The sequence below is a fragment of the Perognathus longimembris genome, chromosome 13 (assembly GCF_023159225.1).
Source record: "Perognathus longimembris pacificus isolate PPM17 chromosome 13, ASM2315922v1, whole genome shotgun sequence".
Lineage (NCBI taxonomy): Eukaryota > Metazoa > Chordata > Mammalia > Rodentia > Heteromyidae > Perognathus > Perognathus longimembris.
The window spans coordinates 9047123-9067451 of NC_063173.1; the positions used below are offsets into that span (position 1 = coordinate 9047123).

Genomic DNA, 20329 nt, shown 5'->3' on the forward strand with positions numbered 1-20329 from the left:
TTCAGACTAAAAGCTGCTTGCCCTAGATCCTGTGGGCTACATACGTATACCGAAGGCATGCCAATCATCAATCGTTGATCAACCTCTCTAGTTAGGCATGCATTCTAACACACCACACCACCACTGCCTGTGTGTGTGTGTGTGTGTGTGTGTGTGTGTGTGTGTGTGACAGGTGGGTGCACCCGTCCAAAAACAACGTAGATGAGATTTGTTCAGTGGTTAGGGTCTGGACTAGATGTGACCTGCTGCACCCAGCAGGCAGCCCAGGCGTCCAGCACCCGGCAATGCACCCTTTGACAGGGGGACCTGGCAATTCTGCAGAGCGTGTTTACTACAGGCCTTCCCCTCCGCAAACCTTCCAGCCAGCTCCCGACAGCATTCAAGCCCTTTGTTCCACTACCCTCAGCCCCACTTGGCTGGGCTCGGACAGGCCGGTGGCCGTAGTACAGTTTGACCCAAGTCACCTGTCCCACCTAGCGCGCCCCGGCAGCACGCGGCCGCGCGCGCGCGCCTGCGGTGGATGGGGAGGCAGACGCGTTCCCGAGCTGTGGGCGGCCCGCACGCCCCAGGCGCGCCCTCGCGGCCAAGGTCCTGGTCTCCTCCGCTTCCGGAGTCGCTCCGGGTTCCCCGGGGTGGCGCGCGCGCGCCGGGGCCTCGGGAGCGCGCCCGGGAGCCCCCGACCCCGGGGCGTGGGAGCGCGCACGCTCCGCCTCTCCCCGCCTCCTCCCCGTGCGCGCCCCGCCCCCTCGAGCGGCTATACGCCGAGCTCTCAACATCCGAGGACTTCGGCCCGGAGTAACCCGGCGGGCGTGACCTTTCCCCTCCATCCCGTCCCTCGAGCGCCCCTCACGGCCCGGGGGCGACGGTTGAGCGGCCGCGCCGCTCCCTCGAGAGCCTCGGTGGGACGCTTCCCGGGCGCGGCGCGGCGCGCGGCTCCTCGTTATGGCGGCCCTCAGCAAGTCCATCCCTCACAACTGCTACGAGATCGGCCACACTTGGCACCCGTCCTGCCGGGTGTCCTTGGTGCAGATCACGTGGGCCGCGCTGGAGGAGTCCCTCAAGATCTACGCGCCCCTCTACCTGGTGAGACCCCCCGGGTCGGGGCCGCCTGCAGAGCGGGCGGGCGGGCGGGTGGGGGCGCGGCGGCGCCCGGGGGTGGGGCGGGAGGTGGGCCTCGCTCCTGGGGGGCCTGGGGAGTGCGGGTCTCGCTCCTGGGGGGGCCTGGGGAGTGCGGGCCTCGCTCCTGGGGGGGCCTGGGGGGTGCGGGCCTCGCTCCTGGGGGGGGGCCTGGGGAGTGCGGGCCTCGCTCCTGGGGGGGGCCTGGGGAGTGCGGGCCTCGCTCCTGGGGGGCCTTGGGAGTGTGGGCCTCGCTCCTGGGGGCCTGGGGGGTGCGGGCCTCGCTCCTGGGGGCCTGGGGGGTGCGGGCCTCGCTCCTGGGGGGGCCTGGGGGGTGCGGGCCTCGCTCCTGGGGGGGCCTGGGGAGTGCGGGCCTCGCTCCTGGGGGGCCGTGCACCCGGGGCTGGGGCGGGCCGCCCGCGGGGAGGGGCGCGGGAGGGAGCTGTCACCCCGATGCTGCCCGCCTGTTGCTGCCCGGAGGACGGGCTCCCAACTCCCGACGCCGACTCTCGGGGGCCCCGCGCAGGTCTGGGCCGCGGCGACGGGAGTCCCCGCAGCTCGGTTTGGCGCGTCCCCCTCCTCTAAGGCGAGGAAAAGGCGGGTGTGACCCTCGGTGCCTCGTTACCACGGTTACCACAGGCCGTGTTTGGGAGACCAGAGCGCAACCTTCAGGGTTTTGCAAGGTTGAGTTTTTAAAAAAAACGTTTGACTCGTGGCACGAGACTTCTTAAAGCACGGTTACTCAAGCGTTGTGGAGATGTGACTGGTGTCACCTTTTACTTTAGGTTGTTTCATTGTAAGCTTCACGGGGGGGGGGCAGTTTAGAGAGACTCCGTGGACACAGGTGTGTAACACTGACTGAGGACTGTTAAAAGGCGTCTCTTCTTAATGTTCCCATGAACATCTTTAATATGCCTTATCTTATCCTTGGTATTAAAGATTTATTGGCTGGGCATTGAGGTTCCTTGTCTCATTTTCTTTCTCGTAGAGCCTGTTCAAAAGAGGGAAGGAGGTCACAGTTTTGATATCTTTCCTAGAAGTTCCATTTGGATTGATGCTCGAATATAGATTGAAAATGGGTTGTGGCCGTGTTTCCAGTACACTTGAAAAGTTTCTAGTCATTACAGAGAGAGTGCCCAGATGAGGGTGACTTTCTCTGAGGTTGCAGGAGCCAGGCTTCATTTTTATGGTCTAGACTGGTGAGTCTCAAGCTTTCTTGTGGTGTGTTGGGAATTCCCTAGGGACCAAGTTCAGGTTTTTGAGTCCGGTCTGGGTGAGGCTTAGAGAAGCTTCATTCCTAACAAACTCCCAAGTAATGCTTTTGGGGCCACAACCAGGAGTAAGGATCTAGAGGACAGGCAAGGGGGTAATAAGTAAGCTTATTATTTGAAGTACAGTGTCCTTCTTGGCTTTCAGTGGCAAATATTTATGCTTATTTGCTGTCTGCTTTTCCACTTCATGATTTAGAGGTTCCCCCCCCCCCCCCCCAGTGCTTTTGACTGAACTCAGCGGGCCTCATGTGTCCTATATAAGTGTTCCACCATTAAGGTTTGTGGCTCCAGCCTCAGTCATATATATATATATATATATATATATATATGTATGTATATAAATATTTTTTTTCCTGTCGGTTCTGGGCTTTAACTGAGGGCCAAGGGCTCTGCTCTGTGCTCTCCCTTTTCGTGTTCAAGGCTAGCTAGCGCTCTACCACATGAGCCACAGAGTCACTTCCTGCTTTTTCTGAGTAGTTTATTAGAAATAAGTCTCACAGACTTTTTCTGCCCAGGCTGGCTTTGAATCTCGATCTTCATATCTCAGCCTCCTCAGTAGCTAGGATTATAGGCATGAACCACCAGTGCCTGGCCATGTATTATTTTTTTTAAAGAACATCTATACATAGTGTTGATTTTGATGTATTCAACTGTACAGAAAAGATTGTTCTGGGCTGGGAATGCAGCTTAGGGGTAAAGTGCTTCCCTACCATGTGCAAGGCCCTGGTATCAATCCTAACATCATAAAAAAACATGTTCCTGACCTCAGGATTATGAACTAGGTGGGAGACTAGTTTATGTTATGCAATTTCTCCCTCCAAAAAATCCATAGCATACTCATTCATTTGTTCAAATGTTTATCCATTGCTTGATATTTATTATGTCTGTAGTCTAGAAAATTTATTTATTATATACTTTGGTAAGGAAGTTCACTTGAATAAGCAGGTGCATAAATAGCTCTTTTCTTTGTCTTTCCTTTTCTTCTTTTTTTTTTGTGCTGGTACTGGGACTTGAACTGAGGGCCTGGGCACTGCCCCTTAACTTTTTCTGCTCAAGGCTCATCCACATCTCCACTCTGGCTTTTTGCTGGAAATAAGATTGGAAATAAATTGGAAATAAGAGTCTTAAGCACTTTCCTGCTTGGGCTGGTTTTGAATCTAAAATTTCAGATATTAGTCACCTGGGTAACTGGGATAAATTTTCTATCTCATTGGTCTTACCTGTTTCACAGCTGTGTATTTTAAGCTTTGGTTTGCATCTTATAAGTGATTGTAAAACAAAATTAGTGGGAACTGAGTAGCATTTTATTTTGTTGAAGTGGAATGGAGATTTGAAAGTTTGAGAGCCTATTGTAGGCCCTAAGGATAAGCATTATTTTATGACAGATTTGTTTCAGTATTTAGTTATTTGTTGATGGGACTAGTTAGAGCGTATTGTGACCCTGTGCCCTATGTAAGTGTTGCATAGTTATTGATTAAATGTATATCCCCTTGTTCCCCATGCATGGTAATGTGATAGGAAGAAGTTAGACTTTAAATAAGAATGAGGAGTATCTAGATTCACAGCCTAGCTCTTTCTAACCAACTACAGAGCTGTTTGGCTTCATGCACATTACTCTACCTTTGTTTGTAAGAATGAAATGAATCGATGATTACAGCATTTTTTTTGTTCAGAATATGAATATTTCGGGGCTGGGAATATGGCCTAGTGGCAAGAGTGCTTGCCTTGTATACATGAGGCCCTGGGTTCGATTCCTCAGCACCACATATACAGAAAATGGCCAGAAGTGGCGCTGTGGCTCAAGTGGCAGAATGCTAGCCTTGAGCAAAAAAGAAGCCAGGGACAGTGCTCAGGCCCTGAGTTCATGGCCCAGGACTGGCCAAAAAAAAAAAAAAAAAAAAAAAGAATATGAATATTTCTTTCCCCCATTCACCAGTGACACGTAGGAATGAAATTCATTGTTTCTTGGAGGAAGTGGAGCTTGAAGTGATCTTTGAAGCTAAGAATGGACAGTCATTGACTCTTGTAGCACATAGTCATAGAGTGCTTATTTTATTTAATTATTTGGTTGGTTTTAGGGCTTGAACTTGGGGCCTTAGTGCTGTCTCTGAGCCACTTCCAGTTTTCTGGTGGCTAATTGGAGATAAAGGCCTTACAAATTTTCCTGCCTGGGCTGGCTCTGAGACCCTCAGATCTCAGCCTTCTGAGTAGCTAGGATTATAGGCATGAGCCTGGGTGAATGCTTATTCCTAATAGAGATTAAGTAATAGTGTGAATTGAGGCAGAAATCTCAGTGGCTTCATAGGAGGAACAGAAGGCTTGTGAATCAAGTTCAGAACAGTAGATTCTATTTATTAAGCTATTACATGTTTAGATTTTCACATATTTTGTTTTGTTTAATCCTTACACAGTTCCACCCTCTTATTCCCTATATTTTATGGGTAAGAAAATGGAAGATCAGGGAATTAAGTACTTTGTACAGTTTCAGGGCTTGTAAGGAAAAGGAAGATAGGATTCAATTCTTGATTTTTGATTCAAGAGTCAAACTGAAAGTTAGGCTAAAGGAAATGTTGAAGGATCTTTTGAGGCAAGGGTAAAAATGATGCTTTACAATGATACATCTGGTAGATATGGACAGGCTGGATTGGAAAGGTGGTTTAGAAGTTCATGTGGTAGAAATAATTGACTCCTATCATTTCCATATGCAATTTATTAGCAATGTGAAAATCACTTAATCTCTTTGTGGTTCGGTCTCTTTGCCTTGTGGAAAATAAATATGGTCATTTTTAGGGCTGTCATGAGGATCGAAATGGGATAATAGTTGTAGGAAGGCCCTAGCTAATAAAGTGGGGTTGCTATTGAAATATCGCATTAATTGTGATGTGGGTCTTATTTCCTGTTAGAATGAATACTTGGTATTTAGACCTAGCACACAGTACTTCAGTAAGTCCCTAAGTGAATGAGTACAGACAGGTATGAATAAAAGAACTCAAGCATAGTACAGGAGAGAGGAAGACACTATGCAGCCTACAAAAGAAGATGAAAGGGCAATTTTAGAGGCATTTCGCAGAAAGAATGTAGTGGACTTCCAGACTGGGGACTGAAAGATCTGTTTCTTAGAATTTCAAGTCTGATTGATGCAGTTGCCATCATAGATAGAAGAGGAGGGAATCTGAAGAGAATATGGTTTGGGGAGAGTATTTTCTAGAACCTGCAAAATAGGTCTCATTTTATATATCTCATTAGATAGAGATACATGATTTTCTTTTGATTGGGAAATTATTGTCACATACATTGTTCTAAATTGATTCTTTTTATTCCTATTGTAATGACTCTCTTATTGTGTACATTTGTACTCAGGCTTCTTTTCTAGTAGCTATGATTTTTCTATGCATTTATCTTATGCTTAAAACATTTATGAATGTAGAACTGCATTGTACTTGTGAATTTTTAAAATAATTTATAAAACAATATTGATCCTCATTCAACAGTTTACTACTTGTATCCTTTTTTTTTTTTTTTTTTTTTTTAACTAGTGTTGGTTCTTGAATTCAGTGTCTGGGTGCTGTCCCTGAGCTTCTTTTGCTCGAGGCTAGTGCTCTACCACTTGACCCAAAGCTCCACTTTCAGCTTTGTTTTGTAGTTTATTAGCGATAAGAATCTCATGGACTTTACTGCTCAGGCTGGCTTTGAATCATGATCCTTAGATCTCAGCCTCTTGAGTAGCTAGGATTACAAGCATAAGCTACTGGCACCTAGCTCTCTTGTATCTTTTTTTCTTAAATTTAAATTTCTCTATTGTTATTTCAAAGGTGATGTACAGAGGGGTTACAGTAACATAAGTCAGATAGAGTGTATATATATATATATATATATATATATATATATATATATATTTTTTTTTTTTTTTTTGCCAGTCCTGGGCCTTGGACTCAGGACCTGAGCACTGTCCCTGGTTTCTTTTTGCTCAAGGCTAGCACTCAGCCACTTGAGCCACAGCACCACTTCTGGCCGTTTTCTGTATACGTGGTGCTGGGGAATTGAACCTAGGGCTTCATGTATTCGAGGCAAGCACTCTTGCCACTAGGCCATATCCCCAGCCCCTAGAGTATATTTCTTTTTGAACAGTGCTACTCCTTCCCTTGCTCTCTCCCAGTTTTTCCCTCCTGTCCCCACAAGTTGTATAGTTCATTTTCAATATAGTGTCTAGTGAGTATCACATTTATTCACCCTTTGTCTCACCCTTTCTGTGCCTCCCCTAATCCTCTCAAAGGCAGATAAACAGGACAAAAGGAAAAGAAAACAAAAACAGCAACAAAGAAGAAAAAAAAAACCTTTTATGATCAGGTGCACATAGCTACTGCTCCTTTGTGATCTGCTCCTAAATAGATTCCTACCAATTTTGTAATGTTTGCTAACAACTTACACATGTACCAGTATGTATTTTAGGAAGTCATTGCCTGCTTACACAGATGATCATGAAAAGGAGTTATTATGCAATTCAATCTCTAGACATCCACTAAAAGTTTAGTGCTCTTGGTTTCGAGGCAAATTTAGATTGCATAATTGCATATTTGGGAGTGTGAATTCTATGTTCTTCAAGTCCTTAAGGTGCCTTTCCAAAGAAGGACAACTTAACTAACTTTATTCAAGTGGTTGCTACCTAGGTGGCTTTCTTGAGAAATAGGGTACTGACATTGACATTTACCCTTATCTGATTCCAAAAATAGAGAATCTTCGGTGCTTTGGGCAAGGGATTATTCAAAAACTTTCATTTTCTTCTTTGGTGGTGGTGCTAGCTAGGCTTGAACTCAGGGCACAGGAACTGTCTTTTACCTTTTTCTTTTTTTAACTGTAGGCTAGTACTCTTCCACTTGAGCCACAACTTTCTTTCTGGCTTTTTGCTGGCTTAATTGGAGACCTTCATGCTTGAGCTTGCGTGGATGCTCAATCCTCAGATCTCAGCCTCCTGAATAGCTAGGATTACGGGTAGGAGCCACTGACACCAGCTTAAAACTTTTGTTTTCATTCACCTTTAGATGTGTATATCCTTCTGCAGAGTTTGAAAATGTTCACTCACTATTTACTCTATTTGAACAATATAATCTAACAAATCTGTAGTTAATTTTTTTTTTTTGGTTGATTGGTTATGGGGCTTGAACTCAGCCTGGACACTGTCTCTGAGCTCTTCTAACTCAAGGGTAGTGCTGTACAACTTTGAGCCACAGCCTTACTTCTGGTTTTTGAGTGGTTAATTGGAGATAAGATTCACAGGGACTTTTCTGCCTGGGCTGGCTTTGAACTGACAATCTTAGCTCTCAGTCTCCTGAGTAGCTAGGATGACAGGCATGAGCCTCTGCTGTCCAGCTTGGAGTAACATTCTTAGCAAGTTTGTTAGATTATAAAGTATCAGTTTATCATCAGTAGGTCTTAAAGAAATATTTATTCATGAATTTATATATAATGTTTATGTATAAATTTATATATAGTCTCTAGTTGTGAAAAGCTTGACAAATCACTAAATGAAGAAGTCACTTCAGTGATATGGACTGAGTTTCTTACAGCTGTGGTTTAGCTGGTTAAAGAGATTAAACAAGACTAGCAATGAGGCTTTGAAATTTTTGCTATTATGTATTTGCCTTTGTTTTTTTTCTTCCCCCTAAAACAAAAACAAGAAACCCTGAAATCAGTGAATAATGCGAACTGCTGAAAGTATCTGTTTGTATTTACTATCTGACATCCACTGAAATTGTTCATAATCCATCTTTGATTTTGCTTGAGGCCTATTGTGGGGTAGGAGTTGAAGGTATTGATTTACTTCTTCAAATCACTAAGTACATGATTTTTACCTGCTTTGTTTTACTTGCTTTTGGAGACGGAAAAAGTCATTTTCTTTTAAAGGAAACTAAGGATGACTTTTCCTTTTCATTGTTGTGTCAATTTGAGTTTGTTGAACTTGTTATTTGATCTCTGTGGAGAACAAAGTACAACTGCCAGTATTACTCTAGTTGAGCATTGAAGGCATAAGCACTTTCTCTCCTACCCTTTTCTCTATCAGTTTTCTGTGATTAGAGGTGACTAGAGATGGTTCTGTCTGGTTTACCTTTATTTGCTTGGTTAGAAATAAGATGTGAGCCAGGAACTATTAATTCTCAAATTAATAAATATTGGGATACAGGTTCTAAATGTTCATGTTTTTGGGCTAGCAGATTCTCATTAAGACAGGTATTTGTTAAACTAAAAAACGTTGAAGAGGCCTTCAGATCATTGGTGTTTTTCCCTGCTAGCATTATTTACCTTTGCATCTTCTTTAGAAATTTCTCATGAAATAAAAGGAGTGGTCTTCTATCTGGGGAAATTTATCCAGTCAAAAATGATTTATTTTGAAAAAAAATTGGTAGCAAGATTTATATGGAATAATAAGGGAATATAATCGACATGGTTCATCCTTACAGTGACACCTCTCTTTCTCTCTCTCTCTCTTTCTCTCTCTCTCTCTCCTTCTCTCTCTCTCTCTCTCTCTCTCCATTGGATTGTCTTGTTCAGGCTGGGCTCAACTTTATGACTCCTACCTCCACCTCCGGAGAGCTGGGATTAGGGCATGCAGTACTACATCTAGCTCATCAGATAGTTTTCATATCCATGTTTGCAGTTGGTTTTATTATTATATAATTACTTTAAATAATCAACTTTTTGTTTACTACTTAGAATATTGTATTTGCCATGAATTTTTGACTAAAGAGCTTTTTAAAAAAATGCTTTCTGATAAAATATATAAACTAATGCAGAGATTGTGAGCTTTGATGTTTAGGCATACTGCTATTTGGAAAGTAAAGGGAAACGTAATAGTAGAGGTGGCATTTTATTGACCTTGAAGAAAGAAAAAAGGATTGGGAAAGGTAGAAATAGGTGATAGAAAGGGAGAGGAATGGTTTGCTTGACCTTCATGTAGAATAACGTATAGTTATTCAGGAAATGTCAGATAGAACTTGAACTTCATTTGGTGGGTGGTAGTCAATTAAAGGTTGCTGACGGAGTCATATGCTTGGAATTGTTTATTAATCTTGGGGAAACCTGGAGAATGCTCATATTTGGTGTAGTGGGGAAAAGATAGAAACAGATAAATGAAGAGATTGAGAAATAAATAGTGCTCAGTGGAAGAGATAGCATGGCAGAGAAGTCCTCGGCAGGGAGTTTTATGAAATATTGCTAAAAGATTTGGTGAAGATGAGATTAATTCTCAACTGCCACTTACTAGCTTTGTGGTTTTGAGTAGGTTCTTAACATTTTGTGAACCTCATTGTCTTTATCTCTAAAATACCTGTCATATAGTTTAAAGTGGTAACGAGTCCTTGTGTAATCCTTGCTATGCCTCTGCTTGTAACTTTCCAGAGATTCCCTGCTCAATAAAAGTGCGAAAGTTTCCTATGACCTATGGAGTCTAATGCAATTTTTTGTGTGCTTATCTGATCACATTTCATACCATTTTCCTCTTTGCTTATTCAAATAATGTACTTTTTTTTCTAATCCAGGAGTTTTCAATCTAAAATTTATATTTCAGTCTGAGATTTATATTACTAAAACTACAATCTAAGATTTAAAGTGCTAAAAATACGTTGTCCTTGAGTTCTGGGGAATATTTGAATGTGGACAGTAGCTAGCTAGATGGACAAGTACATGAACATTTCAAAGGAATGTATATAAAATGACTCTTTTATGACATAACTTTGCTGAAAATTGTAGCCTTAGCTTAAGCATAAGCTATATATATGTGTATATATATAAATATACATAAATATGTAATTAAAACAGGGCAGTGTTGAGGCTGGACTATACTAATATATCTATCTGTATATCTATATATATCTATCTGTACTAGTTTTAGAAATGATAAAAAATGTTGTACTAGAGAGGGAAGTGAAAGTTTAACAAAAAATTAAATGCAACTTTTTAAGAAAGTTATAAACACCTTGGTATAATATCTTTATTACTTTTACTTTTTTTTAATGAAGTGAATGTGAAATATGTTTACATTGCTAAATACCACAAAGCAATATAGCAATTTGTAGGGATGCTTAGATCTTTGATGCTTTGACAGTCTACCATCTTAATAGGTTTTTCAGTTATCATAACTGGTAATTAAAAAGTGATGTGAATTCACACCAACCTTAGATAAAAAGTTTTAAGTTCCCCTTTGATCAGTCACTCATATCAGCTAATTTCCTCTATTTATTGATATGCCTTAGTTTTGAGTTTGAGATTTGTGTTTTTTCCCCCTTCAAGTAATAAGAAATGAGTACTTCATCTTGGAATATTAGGAATAGAGGTAATGCTTATTTGTTAAGAGCTTGATTAATTAGTGAACCAAATTAGTTTGGCAAATTAGTATTTGCAAGTTGTATATGGGACTCTTCTCATAATTACACTTTACTACACTCGATAATTAAAAGAAATGAAAGCAGATTTTAACTAACTATACTTGTAACATCATTGGAAAATGTTCAGTAAATTCCAGAAAACAGACGTTAGAGGATTTGGAAAAAAGTGAAGTATTAAAGAGAGAAAAGTGCCAGGCCAAGTGTCATCAGCTTTGATCAATTCCTCTTGTGAGTGCCAAGTCTTCAACCTGTTACCAGTAAGTCTTTCAACTCATCACATTTCTCAGGTTGCTTTAGTTCCTTGATTCCAGTTAGCCTTTACTACTCAGTGCTAGTAGTCTACCACTTGAACCTCAGTTCCACTTCTGGCCTTTTGATAGGTTGGAGATAAAGGGTCTCATAGACTGTTTTGCTCAGGCTGGCTTCAAGAAACTCAAGCCTCGATCAGTTTCCTGAGTGGCTAAGATTTCAGGCATGAATCACCATTGCCCAGCTAGTTCTTGGCTGTTTTTGATTGTCACATGTCTTTAGTCACTGCACCCTCCTTAGTAGCTCTTTTTTCTCACCAACTTGCTAATATTTAAGCCTTTCTGCTTTTGTGTTTGCTCCTGATTCTTACAGCTGCCTGAATTAATGCTGTCCTGAAATTTCCTCCCCCGATGAACTAACTAGTCAATCACTTTAATTTTAATTATATGCTTTTAAAAAAATCTTTAGGTAATTGCACATAGGGGTTTCAATTCAACACGTCAGTTTCTTGTACAATGCATGATCTTTTACCTTTAAACTGAGCTGCTCACAAATCGTCAGGGAATGGGCATAATGCAACCAGGCTTTTTCCACATGGTATAATAGGAAAGATCTCCTTTCCAGTTCCCAGAAGAATCCCCATTCTTATCTGAAACTTCATCTGGATAGTCTCTCTTAACAGTGTTTCTACTAGTATCCCAGCTTTTGAGCCCTGTTAGGATTGCCTCTTAAGCTTAGCTGGAAGCACTTATAGGCTTTCTCTAACCTGCATTTGCACATTTTTCTGAAGACCTGCAAACGAATAGGCTTCTCCACATCATCTTGGGTATAGTCAGCACAACAGCCTTACTTCCTGGTACCAATCTTCTGTTGGTTATTTTTGTGTTACTATAATTAACTTTTTCTTTCTTTTTTTGGAGGGGATTGCAATTCATGGTTGTTCATGTTGCTCTTCACTGTTGAGACAGTACACTGGGCTGGGCGTGCTTGCCCTAGGAAACTGCTTATCTCTGGCAGAGACAGGAACGGCTGCAATCCCACTGTCCCCTTCAAGGGCACATGCCCTCTGGCCATCTAAGACCTTCTAGGTCTCACTTGCTAGGCTTTCTACCTCCCACGTGGTGCCATAGGCTGGGAGCCAAACTTTTAACACATGAGCCATTGGGGACAATTAAGACCCAAATTGCAGCAGAGATTTAAGTTGATGTTGCTGTCTTTAAAGCAGTTGTTTTCACTCAAGAATGTCTCCTATGGGATGTTTGGCAGTGTCTGGAGATACTTTTTGTTGTCACAGATGAGGATGATACTGGCGTTTAGAAGGGAGAAGCCAGTGATACTGCTTAACATCCTATAATACATAAGACACAGCAAGACACTGCAGCAAATTCTATCTCCCCATATGTCTATAGTGTTGAGGTTGAGAGATCTTCCTCCTCTTCCTCCCTTCCTCCCTTCCTCCTCCTCCTCACTCCCTCCTTCCCCTCCCCCTCCTCCCCCCCTTTCCCCTCCTCCTTCTTGTGGGTCCTGGGGCTTGAACTCTGGGCCTGAGCGCTGTCCCTGAGCTCTTCAGCTGTCTACCACTTCCAGTTTTATGGTGGTTAATTGGAGATAAGAGACTCACAAACGTTCCTGCCCGGGCTGACTTTGAACCTTGATCCTTAGATCTCAGCCTCCTGAGTAGCTAGGATTACAGGCAAGAGCCACCAGTGCCCAGCAAGTGACCCTTCTTTAAAGAAATAATTATGCGAGTGATTACTGGAAAGACGAGATAGATGCAACATAAAATGTACTCTTATTGTGAAGTAGTCTTTTTCAGAGAAAGATATTTTTCAGGTTTTCTACAAGTGGAATCTTTTAAAAGAGTTTAATGTTGAAAATGTAGAGCTAAAAGTGGCTAGTAATTTAGTTTGTCATTCATAGTTATGCCCTTTGAGGGCCAATTATCTTTGTTCTAGTCCTTGTCCAAAGCTGGAAATCATATTACTAGGAAACCATCTCCATGGAAAATGTATAGCATTAATCTCATAGGGAAACAGACAGGGGAATAACAAAAGAATATAAATGAATGTCATCTCATACATTCCTGAGGGATGTTTTATATAAAGTGATATTTTTGTGAAGAGATTAAAAAAAAACTTACTGTAAAGGTGATATACAGAGGGTTTATTTCTTTTTCTGAACAGTGTCACCCACTCCCTATTTTCTCCCAGGGTTTCTCCTCCCAAGCCCCCTCCCCTCCGAGTTGTATAGTTCATTTCCAACATAGTCTAGTGGTCATCACTGCTGTATTGTAGCTCCTGTGGCGGTATGGCCTACAGGTGTATCACTTTTTGAGAGGCTGGAGGCAGGAGGGTCCCTTGGGACTCCCATTGCTCAAGGAAAAAAAATGAAAAAAGAAAGTAATAGAAAAAAGAAAAAGAAAAAAAGGAATTTTTTTTGTAATAACTTGAGAGTTATTCTCAATACTTTGTTTCTTTTTAAAAAATTGTGTATTAATTTTCTTTAGGTGGTTGTACAAAATACTTACCATTCAGGAAATCAGTTTATGAGTGCAATACATCTTGACCACTTGCATCATTCATGAAGATAGGTGTTTATGTTTTCTTGTAGATACTTTCAAGTTTTATAATTTTGCAATTTAGGCCTATGCCATCTGAGATTAATTTTTGTTTGTAGTATGACACAGTGGGCAAAGTTAATTATATGTTTATCACAGATATGTAGTTCTTTCAGGATCATTTATTTAAAAAAGACACAAATTTAGAAGTAGGAAAACTAATACCTTTATTTATTTATTATATCATTTTCTCTACACTGAAACAACTAAAGGGTATTTTATAGAGTTGTAGAGTTAAGATTAAAAATAAAATCTTAATTATTTGGAATTTTATCATACTGGCTGTTTCTCTTCTCTATTCAAATTAATAATTCCATATTGTCTCACACTAATTTCCTTCTCCTTAGTATTATAAATTATAATTTTTATTGTAGAAAGTCTATAATATATCAAAATGTAAAAGGGACATTTAAATAATTTCTTATGTAGTAGCTAGTGATAGCGAACACATAACATCCTAATATTTGTTTTATATGTTCACTATAAATTATTGTTTTGTTGTCTATATTCTTGCTGTGTATATTTTGATTTATTTTCCTAGGTCATTAAGTAGTGTCCCAAAATAAGAATAAAAGATAAATGAATGTTGGTATATATGTTTAGCCATAGTGTTATGACACATTTTTTTTGCCAGTCCTGGCGCTTGAACTAAGGGCCTGAGCACTGTCCCTGGCTTCTTTTTGCTCAAGGCTAGCACTCTGCCACTTGAGCCATAGCACCACTTCTGGCTTTTTCTATATACATGTGGTGCAGAGGGAGCAAGCACTCTACCACTAGGCCATGTTCCCAGCCCCATGACACACTTTGTAGCTAGATTTTTACATATGTGTTTGCAAAATTCATAGGGAATTAGTGTGGAATCATTTGGTAAGAGACAAAGTGTTTACTAATAGAAAGTGATTTTCTGAAGGTGTCTTATGATAATTTCACAGACAAAGGGCAAGAGCTTTTTGGTCACTCTACAGCTGGTGCAAAATGCTGGTTTGTTGTTGCTTATCTATACTGTTTCATCTTTTTCCCATTGTAGCAGCTGTACATAGCAAATGGTGACAGCACTCTGATCTCTGTGGTAGGTCGGGTTGCAAGCTCTGTATTAGAGCACACTGATGGATGTTGAGATACTGGGTTTTTGTTCAGGGTTTTGTGTCAGGTATTCTATTTTCACTGTAAACATGAAAAATTAATATACTTCACTATTAATGGACATCTAAGTGGCTCTGGTGTTTGTGATTATGGATGGTTTTATGACTCTGTCTTGATGGGAATAAGTACTCTTTGTTTTGCAGATATAGTCAGAAATTTAATTGCTAGGTCACAGAATAGGTTTACATTGGGTTTCATTAGTTACTGTGCAACTGGTTTCCAAAGTAACTGTGCAGCTTTATAGTCATAGCAGAGTCTGGAGTTGTACTTGTGCCCCTTTCCTACCACCACAGTATAGTACCTATTCTTTTCTTTTGCTTCATTCTGGTTATTTCATTTTACTGGTCTCTGGAAGTAATGGAGGTGAGAACATTTCACCTGTCTGTGGGCTTTGTGAATACATTGTGTGCATGCGCACACACGCGTGTGTGTGTTTGTGTGTATGTGTATGTGTGTGTGTTTTGCTACTGGGGCTTGAGCTTAGCCTGGGTGCTGTCCCTGAGTTGTTTTTGTTTTGTTTTGCTTTTCAAGGCTAGCACGCTACTACTTGACCCACAGCGCCACTTCTGGCTTTTTTGGTGCTTTATTGGAGAAAGAGACTCAGACTTCTTTGCGAGGGCTAGCTTTGAGCCACAATCCTTAGATCTCAGCCTCCTGAGTAGCTAGGATTACAGGCATGAGCCAATGGCACATGGTGACTAAGTTTTTTTTTAAAAACTAAATTATGCTGTTTACTTTGAGGTCATTGTAGAGTCACCAGGCAAAAGAAATAGTAGGGATCCCATGAACTTTTCTTTTTTTTTTGGCCAGTCCTGGGGCTTGGACTCAGGGCCTGAGCACTGTCCCTGGCTTCCTTTTTGCTCAAGGCTAGCACTCTGCCACTTGACCCACAGTGCCACTTCTGGCCATTTTCTGTATATGTGGTGCTGGGGAATCGAACCCAGGGCTTCATGTATATGAAGCAGGCACTCTTGCCACTAGGCCATATCCCCAGTCCCCCCATGAACTTTTCTATGTGTTCTCTCACTAGTATGTATAGTCTTTCCAAACAGTAATACAATTTTATACAAATTCTGCCATTGATGCAGTCAAGAATATTCCTACCTAAATTAATGCCCCTAGATCTTATCTTTTGTAACCATACACACACATTCCTTCTACTCTCTTCTCCCTTTAATCCCAGCCAACCGCTAAAAGATTCTTTGTTTCTATCATTTTATCATTAGGGATTTAGAAAATTAGGATTTTTCTATAAGTGGAATTGTGCAGTATTTTTTTCCCTGAGGTTGACTTTTTTTACTCAACATAATTGTTTAGAAATTTCTCAAGGTTGATTCATGTATCATTTGTTTGTGCCTTTTAGTACTTTTATGAATATATCATGGTTTGTTAAGCTATCAACCTGTTGAACAGCATGTGACTTGTTCCTAATTTTTGACTTATGAAGAGAGGTGCTATAAATACTTTAGCACAGGTTTTGGTAGAAACATAGGTTTGCATGTATCAGAGATAAATAACCTACACGGGATTTTCTGGTTGTATGGTAGCTGCTTGTTTCATTTTCCAAAAAATTGTTTGGCAGGATGGGTTTACCATTTCATGTTTGTTCCAGCAATGAGTTATTGAGCTGATTCTCTGAATACATACCAGCTTTTGGTGTTGTCACCATTTTATTTTATTTTAGCCTTTCTGATGGTTGTATAGACCCAAAAGCAATGGGGCCAACTCATTAAAGGCTGAAACCTCTGAAGTTCAGCCAAAAGAAACTTTTTCTCCTAATAAGTCATTTATCTCAGGTATTTCTTTTTTGTCATAGTGATTGAAAGGCAACAGCTTGCTTCTCCATTTTTTACTATAAAAGTTCTCTAAATGTGTTGTAGATTTTTTTCTAAGTTTTTTTTTTTGTTTTTTTAATGATGCTGGGGTTTAAATTCAGGGCATTAAGCTTGCTAAGCCTTTCTTCAATTCTTCTTTGCTTTTAGTTATATTTGTCAATAAGGATCTTGTGTTTTTTTGGCAAGGTCCATCCTAGACTGAGTCTGTGAGTTCTTCTGTGTATGCCTCCTGTAGCTGGGATCCAGGAAACAGCACCTTGACAGGGTCACTGGTTGAGATGAGGGTCTCACTAACTTTTTTTCTAGGCTGTTGTGAAACTCTAGTCCTCACGATCTCTTCCTCTGAGAGAGATTACAAGCATATGCCACTATGGAGCCATTACATTCTAAATCCTGAAAATACTAGGAACTGATGAGGTAGCCGAGGATGTGGGGATAATTAAACATGTGCTGATAATTTTGTTCTTTTGTTGGATGGTCGTGATACTTTCATTTTAGGTAGGGAATTCAGAAGGAAAGGCATATTTAGGAGATACAGTGATTTCTGTTTTTGGCCTGTTGGTTTTTCTGATGCTTCTGTAACTGTGTTCATGTGTTCAGTAGACATTTTGAAGATGATTTGGATCCTAGGGGACAGTTCAGAGTTAAATCTGTCTGACATCCTCACCAGTCTTTTCCCAACTCCTATGTGAGTCTTCAGCCATTTCTTCTTTTAGTTTAGTATTTACTGCACTGACACATTGCCGCTTATTACTTGTGTTTTTTTTTTCCTCTAACAAGATACTTTTATTCCTTGAAGAAATTCACTCTTGTCTTGTTTTCCCCCTGTGCTTGGTAGTTGAACTGAAATAGGAGAGGCTTCAAGGTGGTAGTGTGAAGAATTTACAAGGGGCAATTAGATTTGTTAATCACTGATCTTAGGCAAAGTGTTATCTTGAGAAATATGTGGACTGTGTAGTTTTTTTATCTTCCTGCTTTTTAGTCAGTTTTTTCCTTTCTTCCTCCACTTTCCCTTATTCCTTAATTATGGTGTTCTAATATGCATTCCTTTGATACCCTATTTTATCAGAGTGGAAAAGTAATTGTCCTTCTGACATGTGAGGATTATACTGATTTGCCAAATTCAGCTTATCTTTCTTTTCTACAAGACTTTAACCCACATATCAAATTCACTCTGCTAACTTTCCACAGCACTGTATATTTCATTACTAACACTTAATCGCTCCTCAATATTTATATTCATACTTGAGCATAGTATGATTGATATTCTATACAAGGACAGGCTGAACAAGACTTAGGCCAAGTCTGTAGCCTGGCATTTTGCTGGTTAATTGGAGTCTTGAAGACTCTTCTGCCCTAAAAGGTTTTGAACCTTGATCCTTTGAGTTTCAGCCACTGAAGTAGCTAATATTATAGGCAAGACCCACTAGTGACAGCTGGTTGTTGTTTTTTTAAACAAAAGATTCCTATCATGAACTTCCTCAGTCCTCTAGATACTTGGTTCTGTTTCTGAGTTCTGGTACCATGTGATATATACCTATATTATTATTATTAGTGTTTATTATTTTCTTAATATTTTTTGCCAATCTACTAGAGGCCAGACATGATTAATTTACTTTCCATATTTCTAGCATATTTTTTTTTTACCGTACAGTAATCATGTTTGAATAACTGATTTTTTTTCTTGCTTTCTACCACTGAGGTAGGATGATAAAGTCTGTAATGTAATGGATTTGTTATAGCATTGGTTTGTACTGGATTTGTTATAGCATTGGATTTCTATTGAATTTTTTTCCATTTAAAATATATTTGATATTTCAATTTGATATTTTTTTTTCCAGACTTGGGCCTTGAACTCAGGGACTGAGCACTGTCCCTGGCTTCTTTTTTACTCGAGGCTAGCACTCTACCACTTGAACCACAGCGCCACTTCTGCCTTTTTCTGTTTATGTGGTGCTGAGGCATCAAACCCAGGGCTTCATGTATATGAGACGAGCACTTTACCACTAGGCCATATTCCCAGCCCCCAATTTAAGATTTTTAAGGTATTAGAAATATTTATCTTAATATATGAAATGGTTATCATATGACCCATGTTAAAATTTATTTGCATATATTTTACCAGCAGTAAATTCAGATGTTGTAGTTTTTGGTTTGGAATTTTCATTTTTACAGAGAAGACAGTAAAGTGCCATGGTTTCACATGGTTTTGTGTGTGCGTGTGTGTGTGTGCGCGTGCGTGCGTGTGTGTGTGTGTGTGTGTGTGTGTGTAGCTATGGCCCTGTGTATACTATAGGTAGGCACTTAAATTCAGAGCTATATCCTTAGCATATATATGTATATATATACATATATGTGCATCCCTTTATTCAGTTGCATTCATGTATGAACTAAGTTAAGTGGGAACTATTGGTTGGATTAAACAAAAACCCTTTCTCTTTCCAGATTGCAGCAATTCTCCGGAAACGAAAATTAGACTATTATTTATACAGGCTACTTCCTGAGATCCTGCAATCCGCTTCATTTCTGACTGCTAACGGGTCCTTGTATATTTCTTTGTTTTGCTTTTTCAGGTTGGTACTCATAATCACCACTAGATATTAATAAAGATTTCTTTGTTGAATTGTAAACAAATGGATGTTTGCCTAACTCTTGCTAAGGTCATTGTTTCTATTTTTTTACCTCTGTGAAATGTCATTTATCTCAGAGAAAGTTAATGAAAGCAGGAACTTCAAGGCCCTAGACCTGAAGATGTAATACAAACTTGAAGTTTTTGGTATGATTATATTACGAAAATGCTTAAATATATCATTTTCTGAGGTTTGCTATATTTTCAAAGTTGATCACCAGGATATTTTAGTTTTTCAGTTTCATAGATCAGCACTTCAAAGCAGTAGTCTGTGACATAGGTTAGGAATGATATGCAGCAAACCAACTTTGATTATGAAGTACACATTTGTATATTAGACAGTATATTAACTGTTGGTCTTGTATATGGTATCTATGCTGTATTCTCCTTCTTGAGGCTTTGACAAAAGCAACATACATAGTGGATTCTTTAAATTTATTTAAGCACACATTGCTAAAATAAACTGATGTGCTTCTGTCAGGTTAAAAATACTTAGTTCATATTATCCTCATCTGTGTTTTGTCCAAAGTAGCTGTACAGATTATATCTCAGATTTATTATCAGATCAGTATTTATCAGGTCAGTAATTATCAGTATAATTTTAAATAATGCATAAAACAATTGATAAAGTTTTTATACTATTGAGCAAACCACATCTTTAAAATTGACTTGGAATTTCTGTAGGGAAATTACTTTATAAAATGCTCTCCTGAAGTTTCATAGAGTTGTTACAAGTCTAAAAATAAGATTTTCAATAACCTCTGTCTCTTTCTTTCTTTTTTGGTGCCTGTTCTGGAACTTGAACTCAGAGCCCGAGTGCTCTTAGCTGCTTTTGATCAAGACGTGGCACTTTACTTGCATCTTAACTTCTGGCTTTTTGATGGCTTATTGGAGGAAAAAGTCTCTAGAACTTTTCTGCTTTGCTGGCTTCCAACTGAGATCCTCAGATCTCAGCCTTTTGAGTAGCTAGGATTATAGGTGTGTGCCACCAGCACCTGGCTACAATTTACTTTGTTATGTTCTAGGAGCCTGTTTGGCTAAGTTGTGGCATCATAAAATTCTTAACATTAAGATTTGTGCTCTATTTAAAG

At 40.1% G+C, this 20329-nt stretch overlaps 1 protein-coding gene across 2 annotated transcripts in view; it reads left to right on the forward strand.

Annotated features, from left to right (window-relative positions):
• Positions 1 to 791: 791 nt before the first annotated feature.
• The window catches only part of Tmem135 (transmembrane protein 135), a 178494-nt gene continuing 158956 nt past the window's right edge, over positions 792 to 20329 (forward strand). For both annotated transcript variants that reach the window (XM_048360931.1, XM_048360932.1), the window contains exons 1-2: positions 792 to 1083; positions 19055 to 19182. In XM_048360931.1, coding sequence (XP_048216888.1) covers positions 943 to 1083; positions 19055 to 19182 — 269 coding nt within the window. In that variant the 5' untranslated portion in view covers positions 792 to 942. The remainder of the gene's footprint in view (positions 1084 to 19054; positions 19183 to 20329) is intronic.